Source organism: Camelus ferus, chromosome 34 (genome assembly GCF_009834535.1).
Source record: "Camelus ferus isolate YT-003-E chromosome 34, BCGSAC_Cfer_1.0, whole genome shotgun sequence".
Lineage (NCBI taxonomy): Eukaryota > Metazoa > Chordata > Mammalia > Artiodactyla > Camelidae > Camelus > Camelus ferus.
In genome coordinates, this window is record NC_045729.1 from 17,252,870 (window position 1) to 17,267,280 (window position 14,411).

At 51.1% G+C, this 14,411-nt stretch overlaps 1 protein-coding gene across 3 annotated transcripts in view; it reads left to right on the forward strand.

The window, feature by feature from the left end:
* Window positions 1-14,411, forward strand: part of ANO2 (anoctamin 2) — a 253,652-nt gene that overhangs the window by 118,963 nt on the left and 120,278 nt on the right. For all 3 annotated transcript variants that reach the window (XM_032473471.1, XM_032473473.1, XM_032473472.1), the window contains 3 exons: window positions 1,786-1,920; window positions 7,733-7,893; window positions 12,853-12,935. In XM_032473471.1, coding sequence (XP_032329362.1) covers window positions 1,786-1,920; window positions 7,733-7,893; window positions 12,853-12,935 — 379 coding nt within the window. The remainder of the gene's footprint in view (window positions 1-1,785; window positions 1,921-7,732; window positions 7,894-12,852; window positions 12,936-14,411) is intronic.

A 14,411-nucleotide genomic window follows, 5' to 3' on the forward strand; every position in this document is an offset into this window, starting at 1 on the left:
GACTTTGGTTTTGTCGATTGCCTCATTTCTTGACAGTGTTCTTTTGTGTGTTTGCGTTTCTCAAGATTTTTTTTTTTTAAATTGAATTCTGGACGTTGTGTGTGAAAGGACAGTAGAAACTAAAGTCGATGGTATTTACACCTGGAAGTGGGCTTCTGCCTCTCTGACCGTTAGTGAGGGGAGTGGAATCAGTCCAGGGGCTGAGGTGGTTCTGTGTTGTGTTTTCGCTCAAGTCGCTGTCAGGGCACCACAGCCTTCAGGTTCGCCCGGCGGTGGGATGCTGTTGCCGTCTGCTTTGTGTGGGTGGTGGTGCACTGGAGAATGGTCCTCGCCGTGCCCTTTCCACCCTCAGATCTCAGGAGACCTTTGCCACAGGGGGTCTCTCTCCTGCCCCTCCCCCAGCATCAGGACCCCCCCCCCCCATCCTTGATACCTGGTGCTTAGGCGTCTGGTTTGAATGAAAGATGGTCCAGGGAGATGGGCGGGCTTTCAGGCCTGTGTGCAACTAAGGGGGCTCTCTCTGGTCTCCATCCTTGTTAGGTGTCCTCCTCATGCATAACTGGGTGGCGGCGACCGGTCGCTGGACAGGATCTTGTGAATGAGTACATCCTCTCAGCTGCCCTGGTCTGTCACGCTAACTGACACTCAGCTTCCAGAATTTTAAACATTTTAGCTGTTTCTTCTTCCTCACTTTTATGGTGACTGCCTTTCCCTCCCAGGCTCTGACACGAAATGGTTGTGTGTCCCATTTCCTTGCAAGAGCTTGTCATTTTTTTTTAAAATTCTGCTGACCTGGTTACCTTGCAGCCTCCACTCTGATGGGCTCAAGGGAAGTTTTGATTGCGCAGATTGTCCGGCTTTGTCTTGTGGTGGTGGGGCTACATTTCCTGGCGGTTGGCTGCGTTGTGGTGGGAGAGCATCTGGTGGGGGTGAACAGATTTTACTTGTTCTCCTTGCCCTTTGGTCCTTCCCTCCAAGGGTGGGCGGAGCTTCTGTTTCCCTCCCATGTTTTATGTCGGGGGCTCGTTGGAAATAAAATATACTTCTCCTTCGTGGATCATATTTTTCTTAACCAGACACCCATCAGCAATATTCCATCGAAGGGAAAACCCCTTTTTAGGGGCTTAGTGTGGTGATTTACTAACTTTACTAGCTGGGGAACCATAAGATATGGGCTGGTACATTTTCTTTTAAAAGAAACCACTTTTTATTATAAAAATAATTCACTAACAAAGTAGAGAGCTTAAAAATGCAGGAAAAAAAATAAATAACACCCATCCACAATCCCACGAGCTAACAAAACCATGACTCATATTGTGTTGAATTGCTCCTAGTCATTTTCCTACAAGTGTCTGTACTGGTTTGTCTACATGAGTATACGTGCCCCCCAATATGTGTGTTTTGTTTAAATAAGCTAGTTTCAAAAAAGTGTGTTTTTCTGCGTCCTGAGTACTGCAGCACTCGTGACATGATGATGTGTTATTCATGTTTGTCTGGTCAAGATGCCAAAATTTATGGCATGTTTTCAGCCTGCTCTTACGGCTGGATCCCTTCTTGCAGCTACTTTACGTGAACAGCCTGGACAGGTGTGTGTATGTGATGCTAATGGAATGTGATTCATTTCAGAAAAGAAACAGTTGTTGATTCCGTGTGCCGAGGTCTCCCCTCCCCTGTGATTTCCTTCTCTTTCCATTTATGCTGACCTGTTGTCAGGTTGTGAGCACACAGAAATAAGGAAGGTCTGCGGTCTTCTTAATAATGTGTTTTCTTTTCTTGCTTTTGCAGAAAGTATTTTGGAGAAAAAATCGGGCTGTATTTTGCCTGGCTGGGATTATATACGTCCTTCCTCATCCCGTCGTCTGTAATTGGGGTGATTGTGTTTCTTTATGGATGTGCGACCATCGAAGAAGATATTCCCAGGTGAGCTGGTTTTAAAGGAAATGTCTCAGTTCCTGCATGTCAGTCATTTGGAATTTCATTCCGGTTGCAAGTGCGTTTCACGTGCCTCCTTCCAAAGTCTCACCCTCTGTCCTTCCCCGTCCCTTCCCACTCCTGTCACTTTCCTCCTAGAGCTGGGGGAGTGACGGATTCTGGGGATGGCTCAGAGCCGTGCTGGGTGCGGCCACTTCCTTTCCTAGTCAAGTTCTGCAGAGCCAGGCTCTGACTGGGCAGGTGGAAGATAACTGACAAAAAAGAAATCATGCCCGGAAAAAGCTTTTTTCCCTCAATTTCTTGACTTTTGTTCCTCTGGTTTCCCAGCCAACCCAAGGCAGGACATGTCGAGGGGTGCTGGGTGGAGATGATGTCTGTGTGGTCGGACACTGCTGGGATAACGCTGCGATGCTGTCTGCAGAGGCGGGCAGCCCTGGAACTGAACTCAGCCCTGGCTCAGGAAGCCAGGAACTCCAGGAGGTGACAGGGCCCTGGCGGGGCTCTTGGAGATCCAGGAGATGGAGCAAAGGCTGGTCCTTATGCGGACGAGATCTTACAAGGAAAATAAGTGCTTAGAAATAGTGCCTAAAGGGCTGACCGTGTCACATATTAGCTGTGTGACCGGGCGGCTCTCCCCAGTCTCCGCTTCCTTGACTGTACAATGGTAATGGCCACGTCCACCTCCTGGGGGGGTGGTGAGGATTAAAGGAGGCAGTGTCCGGCACACAGCAGGACAGCAATAAACAATTGCTGAATGAGTCAACAACATATGTGGAAACCAAGTCCAAGGGACTAAAGACACTTAGCCAATGTTTAGAATTCAGATCTCTTGCCATCTTCAGAGCTGTCCTTGCAAACTGAAGCATCATTTGTGTGTTTGAATATTCTTCCAGTTGCAAGTCATAGAAATGCGCTGGAACTAAGCTTAAGCAGAAAAAGGGCATGTATTCTCAGGAACCCCTGTGGCAGGCCTGCGGCTCACCCAGGGAGCCGTGGAAACAGGGCCTCTTTCTGTCGATGGCCTAGCTCTGACTCTGCCTAGTGCTTCCTTGTTCCACTGCGGCTTTTCTCCGTTGGATATAATAACCATCGCTGCCGGGAGCGATGGGTGCTACACTCAAGTGGCCCCAAGTGAAAAGGTCCTGCTGACTCATTCTGGCTTAGGTGGAGGCTCTGGGCCAGCCAGACAGGGCTGTGGCGCAGGATCCCACTGTACCAGCGAGATAGTCCCCCCTGGATGGGGGCACTGGGCAGACTGTGGGTGTCCGCTGTACTTGGGGGCAGTACTGGGGAAAGTAAGGCTGTCCTGAAGCAGGGGGCAAGGACTCTGCTCTTTGAGGAAAGTGTATTCACCAGCGGCAGGAGCCAGGTGGCTTGCACGACTGTGTCAATCTACAGAAAGCTTTTGTAGGGAAGGTACAGCGCAGTGGTAGAGGGTGTGCTTAGCATGCACGAGGTCCTGGGTTCCGTCCCCAGTCCCTCCATTAAATAAATGAATAAATGAATAAATAAATAAACTGAATCCCCCACCACCACCACCACCAAAAGCTAGCATTAGTTGTACCAGGCATGGTGCTGGGCGGTTTTTAAGCGCTGTTGTTTGACCCTGTGGAGAGCACTGTAGACGCTGTAAGATAGCATTATTATTTTCACCTCACAGGGCACATAACTTGCCTAACAACTAGTCATTGTCAGGGTTGGGATTTGAGCTCTGCCACCTCCTGCTCCAAAGCCTTGGTTTTCCCTGAGTCAGCCATGGGGTCTTCCAGAGGGCTCTTCTCGTCCTCGGCAGCCCCAGAGCTCCAACGGGCCCCGCCTGGTGCCTTCTCAGGAAACACGGCTCAGTTGTCCATTTGTGATCCCCAGAGGGCTGGTCCTCAGGTTGGTCAAAACTGGAGGACATCCTACCACACACAGAGAACCAGTGCAGTGTGGTGGGTAGGGCGTCCGTGTTCTGGCTGCAGCCGGGCTGAGAACTTGTGCCCTGGTTCCCCACATGGGAGGACCTGTGACGGCGACCATGGCAGCTGGAAACAACCATGGTCCACAGATGCTGCAAAGGCGTATATCTGCACATGAACGAACACTCACATACGTGCAGGCACATGTGCATGTAAAATGTGGTCATCATTGCAGATGTATTGCATTGCCTGTCCGAGTGCGTGATGTTTACAAACTGTGGATAACCTGTCAGTGGATTGTAGAATCAGTTTCATGGTTATCCTTTAAATGAACTGAAGTAAGACAGGGTAGGGTAGAGTGAAGCCTAATATTAGCATTTATCATAAGAAGGACGTATAATATTGGCCCATGACATGTTATTTAGTTATAGAAGTGTGTTTCTGGGGAGAGTGTATATTTGCATACTGGAATCTGATACAAAAATCTTAAACTATTTTTTAACCAAAAAAAGTTTGAAATTGGCTGTTATAAAGCTTGAAATTTTGGTTGTCAGTTTTTCAGACTCAGGGGAGGGTGTGGCAAGTCAGGAAAGTGTGAATAAAAAATCTTCAGCAACTAAAGCAATTTTTTGATAATTCCTCCCTAATCACAATTGTCTATTTATCAAAAGTCCAAGTCCTATGGGCCTGATGAAAACTCAGAAAATATCACTGCTCATCAGCAGAGGAGTAGCCTCTAAATCCCAGTTCTGAATCCAAACAAATTCATGCTCCGCCAGGGTCTGAGTCTGTGAGCCACTCCTACGCGTGGTTAAGACAATGAATATATATATGTTCATGTATAGCTGAAAAATTGGGCTCTACACTGGAATTTGACACAACATTGTAAAATGATTATAAATCAATAAAAATGTTTTAAAAAAGAAAAAAATAATATGACAACTATTAAAAAAAAGCACTTGCGCTATTCTTCGGATTATTTTAAGGTCTCTTAATTTTCGAGTGAAGCCTGGAATTTCAGACTTTTAAAAAATGTTTTATTTTGAAAGCGTTACAGATTCACAGGACGTTGTAAAGACAGTAGACGGGTCCAGTCTCCTCCAATGGTGATGACGTCTTGTGTAAACTATACGGTATCAAATCCAGAAATTTTACATCATGTGAAACTTTAAATGGTGCCTTTTATCACCAATAGCTTTGATATGTGAGACACAAGCACCGCTTGTGAGTAGTGATTCCACATGTGCTTGACACACCTGTACAACTTGCCTCTGCTTTCATTTGTTAGCCATTTGCTCACATCAGTCGGAAAGACTGGAGCTTTTTTTTTTTTAAAGCTGATTAATCTAAACCATATTTTAAAAGTTGGTTGCTTTAGGTCTGAGATCTTAATAGCAGATGCTGTGTCTGAAATTCCCAAATAATTGCCTCATCGCACCTCCTCCCTCTGTGCTAAGCACAGCCCTGTATCGTGTAATGTGTGAGCAGCGGGTCCCTCACTGAGAACGCCACCCGCTTTGGGGTCTTGGTTCAACTGATGGTCAGGCCTTTCGTCGACCTTCTTCTGCTTCCTCGAGAAAATGGTAGATTGAAGAAATACAGCATTGGATTTATAGCCACCGTTACTTCTGACTAGGAATCCGTGGATAACACAGCTAGTGAACGACCCACACGTGATTTCAGTTCTAGGGGCGCTTCCCTCATCTTCCAGCTTGGTCGGAAGCAGCCTCTTTCAGAGAATACAAAGTCCTTTTAACGTCATCCTAAGGCAGAATTTCTCCAGAGTTCTGTTGTTGGCTTGCAGGGGGTGGCTGCAGTATATGTATACGTATAGCTCAGTGGTAGAGCGCATGCTTAACATGCACGAGGTCCTGGGTTCAATCCCCAGTCCCTCCATGAAAAAAAAAAGTTGCCTGCATCAACCTCCCCCACAAAACCCCCAACCCAGTACATACAGAGCACCCGCAGTTGGCCGTATTCTGATTTTAAAGCCCACAACTTGCACAGCAGCTGAGGTTCAGAGTGCTTTGCACCAAGCTGGCTGCTGATCCTTTTTTTCATTCCTGACCTTTTAGCGTTGACAGCGTTTTGACTGGCATCGGATTGATTAGGATTACCCCTCTCCACCCCTCTGTCTCCGTGTTAAAAAAAAGCCCCCAACCACAGAGCACCGTCTCCAGCCCACCTGCAGGGCGACCCTGAGAACGCAGGTCTTCCCGGGGCCGGCGCAGAAGCCGAGCTCCGGACGAGACCTTATACGGACCGGCAGGTTTCTGTGTGAATCTGTTTTCTCAGAGGTCCTCGCCTCTCCCAAAGCAGCAGCGAACATTTGTCTGGCCCCAAAGACTTAAAATAAACCTTGCTCTCCAATTACCAAAAAGAATATGCCCAGGTGAAGCTAGCACAGCTGAACTTATTATTAAAAAAAATCACTGCTTAATATTGTCCATGGGAGTGAGTCACGGCTATTGACACTTGCCAGTGGAGAGCTTAGCAGCACGTCAGTGGAGGAATGAGGATTTATCCTGGGAGACCCAGACTTTCCATTCTCTCACACAGAAGGCCTCCCTGCCGCGGCCTTAATAGCTCATTAAACACAAGCCTGCAAGCTGGGACTGGACAGACAGTGACAGCCCTCAGTGACACCTTTCAGCTGCTTAACGCGGAGGGGCTGCACGCAGGCATCCCGCTGGCTCCTGGGCTTCATCAGCACTGGCTTAGCACCGGGTACCAGCGCACTCACCCGGCTGCTGCCTCCCGCTTGCCAGCCGTGCTCTGTGGCGCCCTCTGCTGCCTCTCTCCGGAGAAAACACAGCTGTGGTTTCAATGTGGGACCCCTGCCTCCCCATCACTGGGAGAACAGCCAGTGCTGCATTGTCAGGAAAGCTCCAGTTCTCCACCCTTTCCCCCCAGACCATGAGCGGAGCCATCTGCCCATCCCCTAGGGAGACTCCTACACACTGGCGAAATGAGTTCACTTTCCTACAAGTGTGTGGTGCGGAGGGTAACTGGGGAAGCCACTTAGGGCCTGAGAATCCTTTGGTTCTTATTTGCAGCACTTAGGTGAGCCTGAATTCGCTGGATGCAGCTAGTCACCTAACGAATGAAAGGACTTTCAGATCTATGCATCAGTCTGTTAAATAGAAATACACCGAGGGTAGGTGGGGATGTAGGTGGTGACTGTTTGACTTGTGCTTCTGTGTCCAAGGATCCTGGAATCCAGACTTTGGAAGATTTTACCTTTTTCTTTTGGCCTCCCTCATCCCATTTCAGGGTTGTGATAATTCTCTTTGGGTTGAGGTTATGAATTCCCTTTCTGCAAGTGGTCACGTGGCTGATACACATAGATAAGGGGCTTCCGACCACCTGCCTCCATGCTTCATGTGGTTTCTCCTTCTGGAAGGAGGAGCTTGGGAGGGTCCAGCTGTGCACTCATGTGTGTTCCTCCTTGAGACCAGCCTTACACATCGGTGAGATAGCCAGGAGGGTTTAAGAAGACAGACCAAACTTGAAGGAGGTTGATGGAATCTGACCTCAGATGGGTGCTGTATTCATAATTGTGATGCTCACAGACTCGGCACATTTTAAAGGGACTTACAAGGCTTTGTCCAATGTCCAGCATCCCTGACAGATGGTCACTAATCTTCTGTTGGGTCATTTCTAGTGACAGGAGTGAGGGCTCCATACCTTGGAAGGTAGCCCATCCATTTTTTAAAAGGCAAAATGTAGGAATAACACTCCCAGTGGGGAAGAATCCAGTCCCAACTCTCTTAACACACCTTGCTGGTGGAGTGGATAAACTTAGCCATGGGTTTGGAAGTGGGAGCTGTTTTGGGGGTGATTTGCTTGGGGTGGGTCCTGCTGGGGCCCCCTGACCCCATGGCCTCTGTCTACTGCAGCAAAGAGATGTGTGACCAGCAGAACGCCTTCACCATGTGTCCCCTGTGTGACAAGTCCTGCGATTACTGGAACCTCAGCTCAGCCTGCGGCACGGCGCGGGCCAGCCACCTGTTTGACAACCCCGCCACCGTCTTCTTCTCCATCTTCATGGCTCTGTGGGGTGAGTGGTCATCGTGAGGCTGGCTTCTGCGGGCGGGACTTTTCAATGGGCAGAGTGACTCAGCTCTAAAGCCTGTATCCTTTGGTTTACTTTCTTAGTATTTAGTATTTACTTAGTATTTACTTCCTTGTATCTCAAGAAGTGTGTTAGGGACAATAGATTTCTCTGCTTTACTCATCCATGTGAATAGAACTAAGGCTATCCTCCGTGGCTTTAAATATATATGTATTTATATATTTATATTTTAAATATTCAAATATATATATATTTTAAAGAGATAGACTTTGTATTAACCTTGTATTAATCTCACGTGTGATTTATTCAGAATTTGAAGCAAAGCATGTTTGGAAAAACCACACGCACACTCCTGGCACCTCCAGTTACACCTACTAGGATGTGTTGTAAAGTCACAGACGTCATCTGGTGTGACACGCGGAGTGGTGCGCTGCCTGCCATGGCCGCAGAGCTAGCTGGGGGTAAAGGTGGGCCCAGACCTGGTCTCGTGACTCCGGGATCCGTGCAATTTCCAGGACACCAGGAGGGTGGAATGCAGAGATTTTACTTAATGCCAGAGGGCTGTTTTCAATATTCCCACAGAAGGGATCTGGGAAGGAAGGAACAAATAGTTCCTGCATTTCCCTCCTCCTCCCTGACCCCCGGAGCGTCCGGGTAATAAGCTTTCCCTGGGCCATGGCCATGACCACACACACACACACAACACACACACACACACACACACACACACTTCTAGTCTTACAAACTGGAATAACCTGGACTAACAACCCCATGGTCACCGATCATTTCCAAGAAGACGCACCCCACAGGTATTAAAAAAGGGACCAAGCATTAGTTTCTGGAGTGCAGTGTCGTGATACACACCACAGTGTACACATACGTATTCTTTTCATTATAGGTTATTACGAGATACTGAATATAGTTCCCTGCGCTGTACAGTAGGACCTTGTTTCTCTGTTTTATGTAGGGCAGTGTGTATCTGCTAACCCCAAACTCCTAGTTTATTCCTTCCCCCCCATTTCCCCTTTGATAACCAGAAGTTTGTTTTCTACGTCTGTGAGTCTGTTTCTGTTTTGTAAATAAATTCATTTGTATCATTTTTCAGATTCCACATGTAAGTGATGACATGCGAGATTTGTATGTAAATCAACTGTACTTCAATTTAAATAACGGGACCAAATGGGCTTGTTTCAGCCCATTTTGAGCAGCCACCTGCCTGCCACTCATCCCTGGAAGTGCAGGCCCTCATCTTCCCCGTAGGATCCCAGGCCGTCAGGGCCACGGGCGGTCCTGGTGCAGCCCCGGGAGCTGCCTGATGTGTCTCTGACTCCGCGGGGCCTGGAGGGCGTGCCAGGAGGGGCTGTGGGTCACGCGTCCCTGCCAAGTGTGAGCAGGAGAGAGGGAGGGGTCTGTCCCCAGCCGTGCTGGGAGAACTGGCCACAGCCACCCCCTCCCTCCATCCCCTTGGGCACCGCTCCTCAGGTGGAGATTGAGCCAGACTGGGAAGATCCCATGTGACCAGGCCACCAAGGAAGATGTCTGGGGGGCAGTCGGTTCTCTCAGGGAAAACAGCCTCTGCCCAGGGGAACATAGGCAGTGTCAGCTCAGAAAAATAGGGGGGGAGCAGGAGGACACTGCACTGTGACCAGAGAGCCCCGGGGCCGTCCGCTGGAAGGGTCAGGAGGACAGACTGACTCACTGCTGCTTCCCCGGCAGTCAGAGCAGCTCTGCGTGCCCTGGCGGGGACGGCACCTTGTGATCACCCCCAAACCCGCCTGAGCTGATTGGGGCCCAAAACACACATTCTTTTTTTTTTTTTTTTTTTGATGCGCTGCAGCCCCAGTTCCCACTCACGTGTCCCGCAGACACCACAGTGACTACGTGGCTGAAGCTTAAGGACACTGGGTCCATGATCCCTTAAGAACTTTCTTGGGGTGCGTGTTCCTTACTGGAGAGAAACTGGGTTTTCAGTTGTACTTTCCCGCTTTCAGCTGCCTCGTTTGTCTCCTCAGTAGCTGTGATGAGCATATACCCCCACCCCTGCTGAGATCCGCACCATTGGCTGCACCGCCCCCCCATCCCTGTCCCCCCACCCGGTCCCCCGCCCCGTCCCCCGACCCTGGCTCCTCTCCCTTCCTCTCAGTAGCAGCACAAATACGGTGGACCGTGTCAGTGCTTCCCAGCTTAGGGCAGTGTTTGGCTTTGTTATTTTAACGGCCTCGTTGTGTTTTATGTGTCTGTGTATTTGGTCACAGCAGCCAAGAGCCCCCAGGGCACGACTGCCTCCAAATTACAATTAAAAATAATGGCAGTGCCTCTCATTACGTGATTACCATGATCAGCGGTGCTGTGCTGGGTGGGCCGGGCCCAAGCCTGCTGGGAGGAAGGCCGGGGAGAGGCGGTTCTCCGTGGGGAGGGACCCGGCGGTTGGTGGAGCGGGAGTCGGGTTGCTGAGACCGGGGGGGGGGGGGGGGGGGGGGGGGGGGGGCAGGGGCTTGGTCAGCGGGGCCCGGGTGTGTCTGAGGCCTCAGGCCCGGCTTCTCTGGGGTCTGGCATCAAACTTGGGGAACTCTGGGAAGGGGGTGCGGCTGTATTGTAAAGTGGGGAGGGGGGAACTAAAGGGACAAGGCTTAAGGACACTGACTTGGGGGTCAGGCCATCCTAAATATGGGTCTCAGTCCTGCCCCCCACCAGCTGTGGCTCCCATAGCACCCTGGCTGTGCGCCACGGCACTCAGGCCTCTCGGCCGAGGCGCTGTACAGCCCTGTGCGTCACTGTCCTCACCTGTCGAACAGGTGCGGTGACACTGCCCCAGAGCGTTTTGGCTGTGAACGGGACGTGTGTGTGGACTCTCCGGGTGGTGCCGGCACGCGATCCACACCAGGAGCTGTGTGCTGCTCGTCATCGTCATGATGGTTCCCCCGTGTCCTCCTGGCTCCTTTCGGTGGCTCTCTGGCCCCCTCATCCCTTCCCAGTCTGACTTCTCTCCTTCACGGGGACCACAGTCTGTGTGCAGAGCCCTCCTCAGGCACTGAGAACAGTGCAGGAAAAGAGGGATGCCCCACTTGTCCTGAGAGCATCCCCAGCCCCAGGCCGGTGTCGGGAGGCTGGGACCCGTGCACACGCCAAAGCCTCATATCCAAGGGAGAGAGCACGCGGATCAGTGCACCGAGGGAACAGACGTAGCCTTAAGTAGCTGCACATGTAGCCAGTCAGCCCCACGCTGGGCCCGTTGGACCCAAGGTGACATGGGAGGGGGACAGTTTGCACAAGTTGGGGATGAAGAGGACAGTGAGAGATGACCTTGGCTGCAATGCGGGCGTGAGGTGTATGTTGACAAATGGCGGGGATAGATTTGGACAGATGGGTCGGGCCAAATATACAAGGTCCTCATGGCCAGAGGGAGAATTCTAGACAGCAGGGACCCACTGAAATTTTAGGGGGTGGGCGTCTTCGCGTCCTCCCTCTCCTCGCCCCCCATTCACCGCCCAAAGGCCCCTGCTCTTCCAGACTCGGCCTCGATGCTCTGACAGCTGGCACTCCCTCTCTCACAAGCCCACAGCTTTCCACCTGGGTCGTTCTCAAGGCTCTGAGCACTTGATGCCTTGTGTCGGGGTTATTTAAAGTCTCTCCTCATAGACTAGACAACGTGGGAGCAAAATCCACAGGAGATTCACCCAGTCTCCCTCACAACGTGCAGGACGCTGTTCTGTACACTGCAGGTGCCCTGGTCAGGCCTAGGTTCTTGGCAGGATTAGAAATTCATTCAAGCTTGCGCCAGTGACGGGAGAGTGTAAGAAAGCAAGAGGCCAGCTCGTGGAGGCAGGAAGTTAAACGCATCCAGGCCTCTGGGGAGCCGGAACTGGAGGACCTATCTGAAACCTTCCTCCTCCTTCTCCGGGCTGCGTGGGTTGCCCCCATTTCTGCCCCCGTTTGTGTCTCTTAGTTTCAGTTTTCAGAAGAGAGCTCCCGACTGGCCCGTCAGCAGGCTCCAGATGGGGGTCCAGCCCTGGTGTAACGGCCGGGGCCGCAGAGCCGAGGGGGCGGCTCTTGCTGGTGCACATCGGGCTGGCCCTTCAAGGGCTGTGGTTGGAGCTGCAGACGGACCAGTGTGTCAGGGGGGCAGGCCTTCAACAGAGGTTTGCTGAACAGATGGAGGAGTGAGTGACCATCACTTACAAGACATGAGTCTCTCGGGGGCAGGTGGGCTGGGCTGGAGGGCTGGGGCCCTGGGCTCAGGTGGGACTAGGAGACTTTTCCATAACCTCAGGATGAGGTGACTTGGGCCCAGAGAAGGGGTGTCGTGCTGGGGACGGAAAGAAAGATGGTGAAAAGGTGAGAGGGCAGGGAGGGAGGGGTAGGAAGAGGGGACGTACAGGGAAGATGAGGTTTGTCAAAGAAGACTACAAACCTCACACCCTTCCATTCCTCCTTCCTTCATCCTTCCATTTCTCCTTCATTTCTTTTTTTTTTTATATTAAAGTAGAGTTGATTTACAATGTTGTGTTAGTTTCTGGTGTACAACATAGTTATTCAGTTATATATATTTTTCATATTCTTTTTCATTATAGGTTATTATGAGATATTGAATATAGTCTTTCTTCATTTCCTGAGATCAGTATTTACTTTTTCTTGTAACCTAGAAAAGGGAAAAGTGTATGTGTGTGTGTGTGTTTGTGTGTGTGTCTATGTGTATGTCTGTGTGTGTGTCTGTGTGTCTGTGTCTGTCTGTGTGTGCGCCTCCCTTTATGCATATCTCTTGGGCTCTCAAGGATGTGGAATATTTCAAGCAGTTCCAGTTAGAAGCAGGGGGAAGGGAATAAATGCTTCAAACAAAGTCCCCAAATTTGAAAGTTACGTTTATCCACCATTTCCCTTGGTGAACCCAAAGGGAACTCAAAATCCGCTCTTCAAAGTTAATGGAATTGTTTCTTTCTCTCTAAGCCACCATGTTTCTTGAAAACTGGAAGAGACTGCAGATGCGCCTGGGCTACTTCTGGGACCTGACCGGTATAGACGAGGAAGAAGTGAGTTCTCCCACGTACTGCCTTCTTTCCCCCTGGAAGTAGATTGTCTTGCATCTGCCTGTCACCTACCAAGTCTTGCTGTGGCTCCTTCTCTAGTTTGGCTGCACGGGCGCGGCCATGAGTGACAGGCACGGGACCCAGAGTGAAACCCTCTCTCCTCTCTTGAGCTGTGAGACGGTGGACTTGACGGGTAGCCAGGTGTCCTGTGAGCCTCCCTGGGAAAGAGTGGCACGAGGCACGAGTCCTGTGGTGGCCTGGAGATCTGACTCAGCTTTCCTCTCCCTCTCGTCTCTTTGGTGCCCCACAGCATGAGGTCAGAGAACGTGACCCAGAGCACGGACGTGTCCCAGTGCTTCTGTGAGCCTCCTGAAGGTCAAGGGGGAGGCTTGGGTGCCAGATGCCGCTTGCTTAGGAGGAAGAGAGGACCACTGACCCACTGCCATGTAGGCCAGGACAGCTTTTCGTTGAAGACGTTTGTTGAGTGGGTCTCTGGGTTTACGCCTTCACATCAGTGCAGGTTTGTCCTGAGCTGGCCTGGGGACCAGCCAGGTGGAAGTAGCTTTGGGAGATGCTTCCCAGCATCTCCGTGGGAGGGGTTATGTCTTTGTGATGATTTAGCATCAGACCACCCCTCCAGGGAGGTGGTGTTTAAGGACGACCTGCCCATAGCTGGGTAAGCTGGCCCTCCCCTCACAGGGTCTAGATTCTGCTCTGGCCAGGAGCTCAGTTGGCCATCTCTCTGCCTTTGAGGAATCCTGTCCCCTCACCAGACCTTCTTGTCTATAGGCAGGGAGAGCCTTGTCTGGCCTGCTTCGGTTGGAAAGCGGAGCAGCCCAAGATGCTGCTTTGAGAGTCCCAGACTCCTGTCTTGTGCCAGGAGCTCTCAACTTGTTTTAAACACCCGAGACCGGGGCCCAGTGTGCGGTGAGGTGGGCACAGCCGCCCCGAGAGGGACGCAAGGACATGCCTCTGTGTGACGTCACGGTGTGTCTTTGGAGAGTTGGGGGCAGGTCAGGATCACCCTGCAGTCAGGAGGGAGGGCTCCTCAGCTCCTTTGCAGACCGTGACAGGGTGGAAGCAGCTCTAGCTTGAAGGGGTTTAGCGTCCGCACAGTGGTCCTCAGCAAAAAGATCCTGCTGTGGTTTTTGAGCTGACATCTCCCGCGAGGAGAAAAATAGAAGAGAAGCAGCCGTTTCAGAGGCCGCGGAGCAAAATTGCAGACCATGGTTCTGAGAGTATTTCGGCGTGATCGGTCGATGATGCAGGCAGGTGAAGCCCTCACACCTGTGGATATTCATCTTTGGGAGCTGCAGGGAGGGCCCGCCTGTGGTTCTCTTTGAAGTCAGTCATCCATCTTCCCGCCCCAGCATCCGCGATGGTCGCACCACGCGCTTTCTGATTAGTCGGGCACTTTTTGTCACATCTGTGACTCACCACTCGGGTTTGTGTTGCCGGGTGGCCCGGTGATGTCTCTTG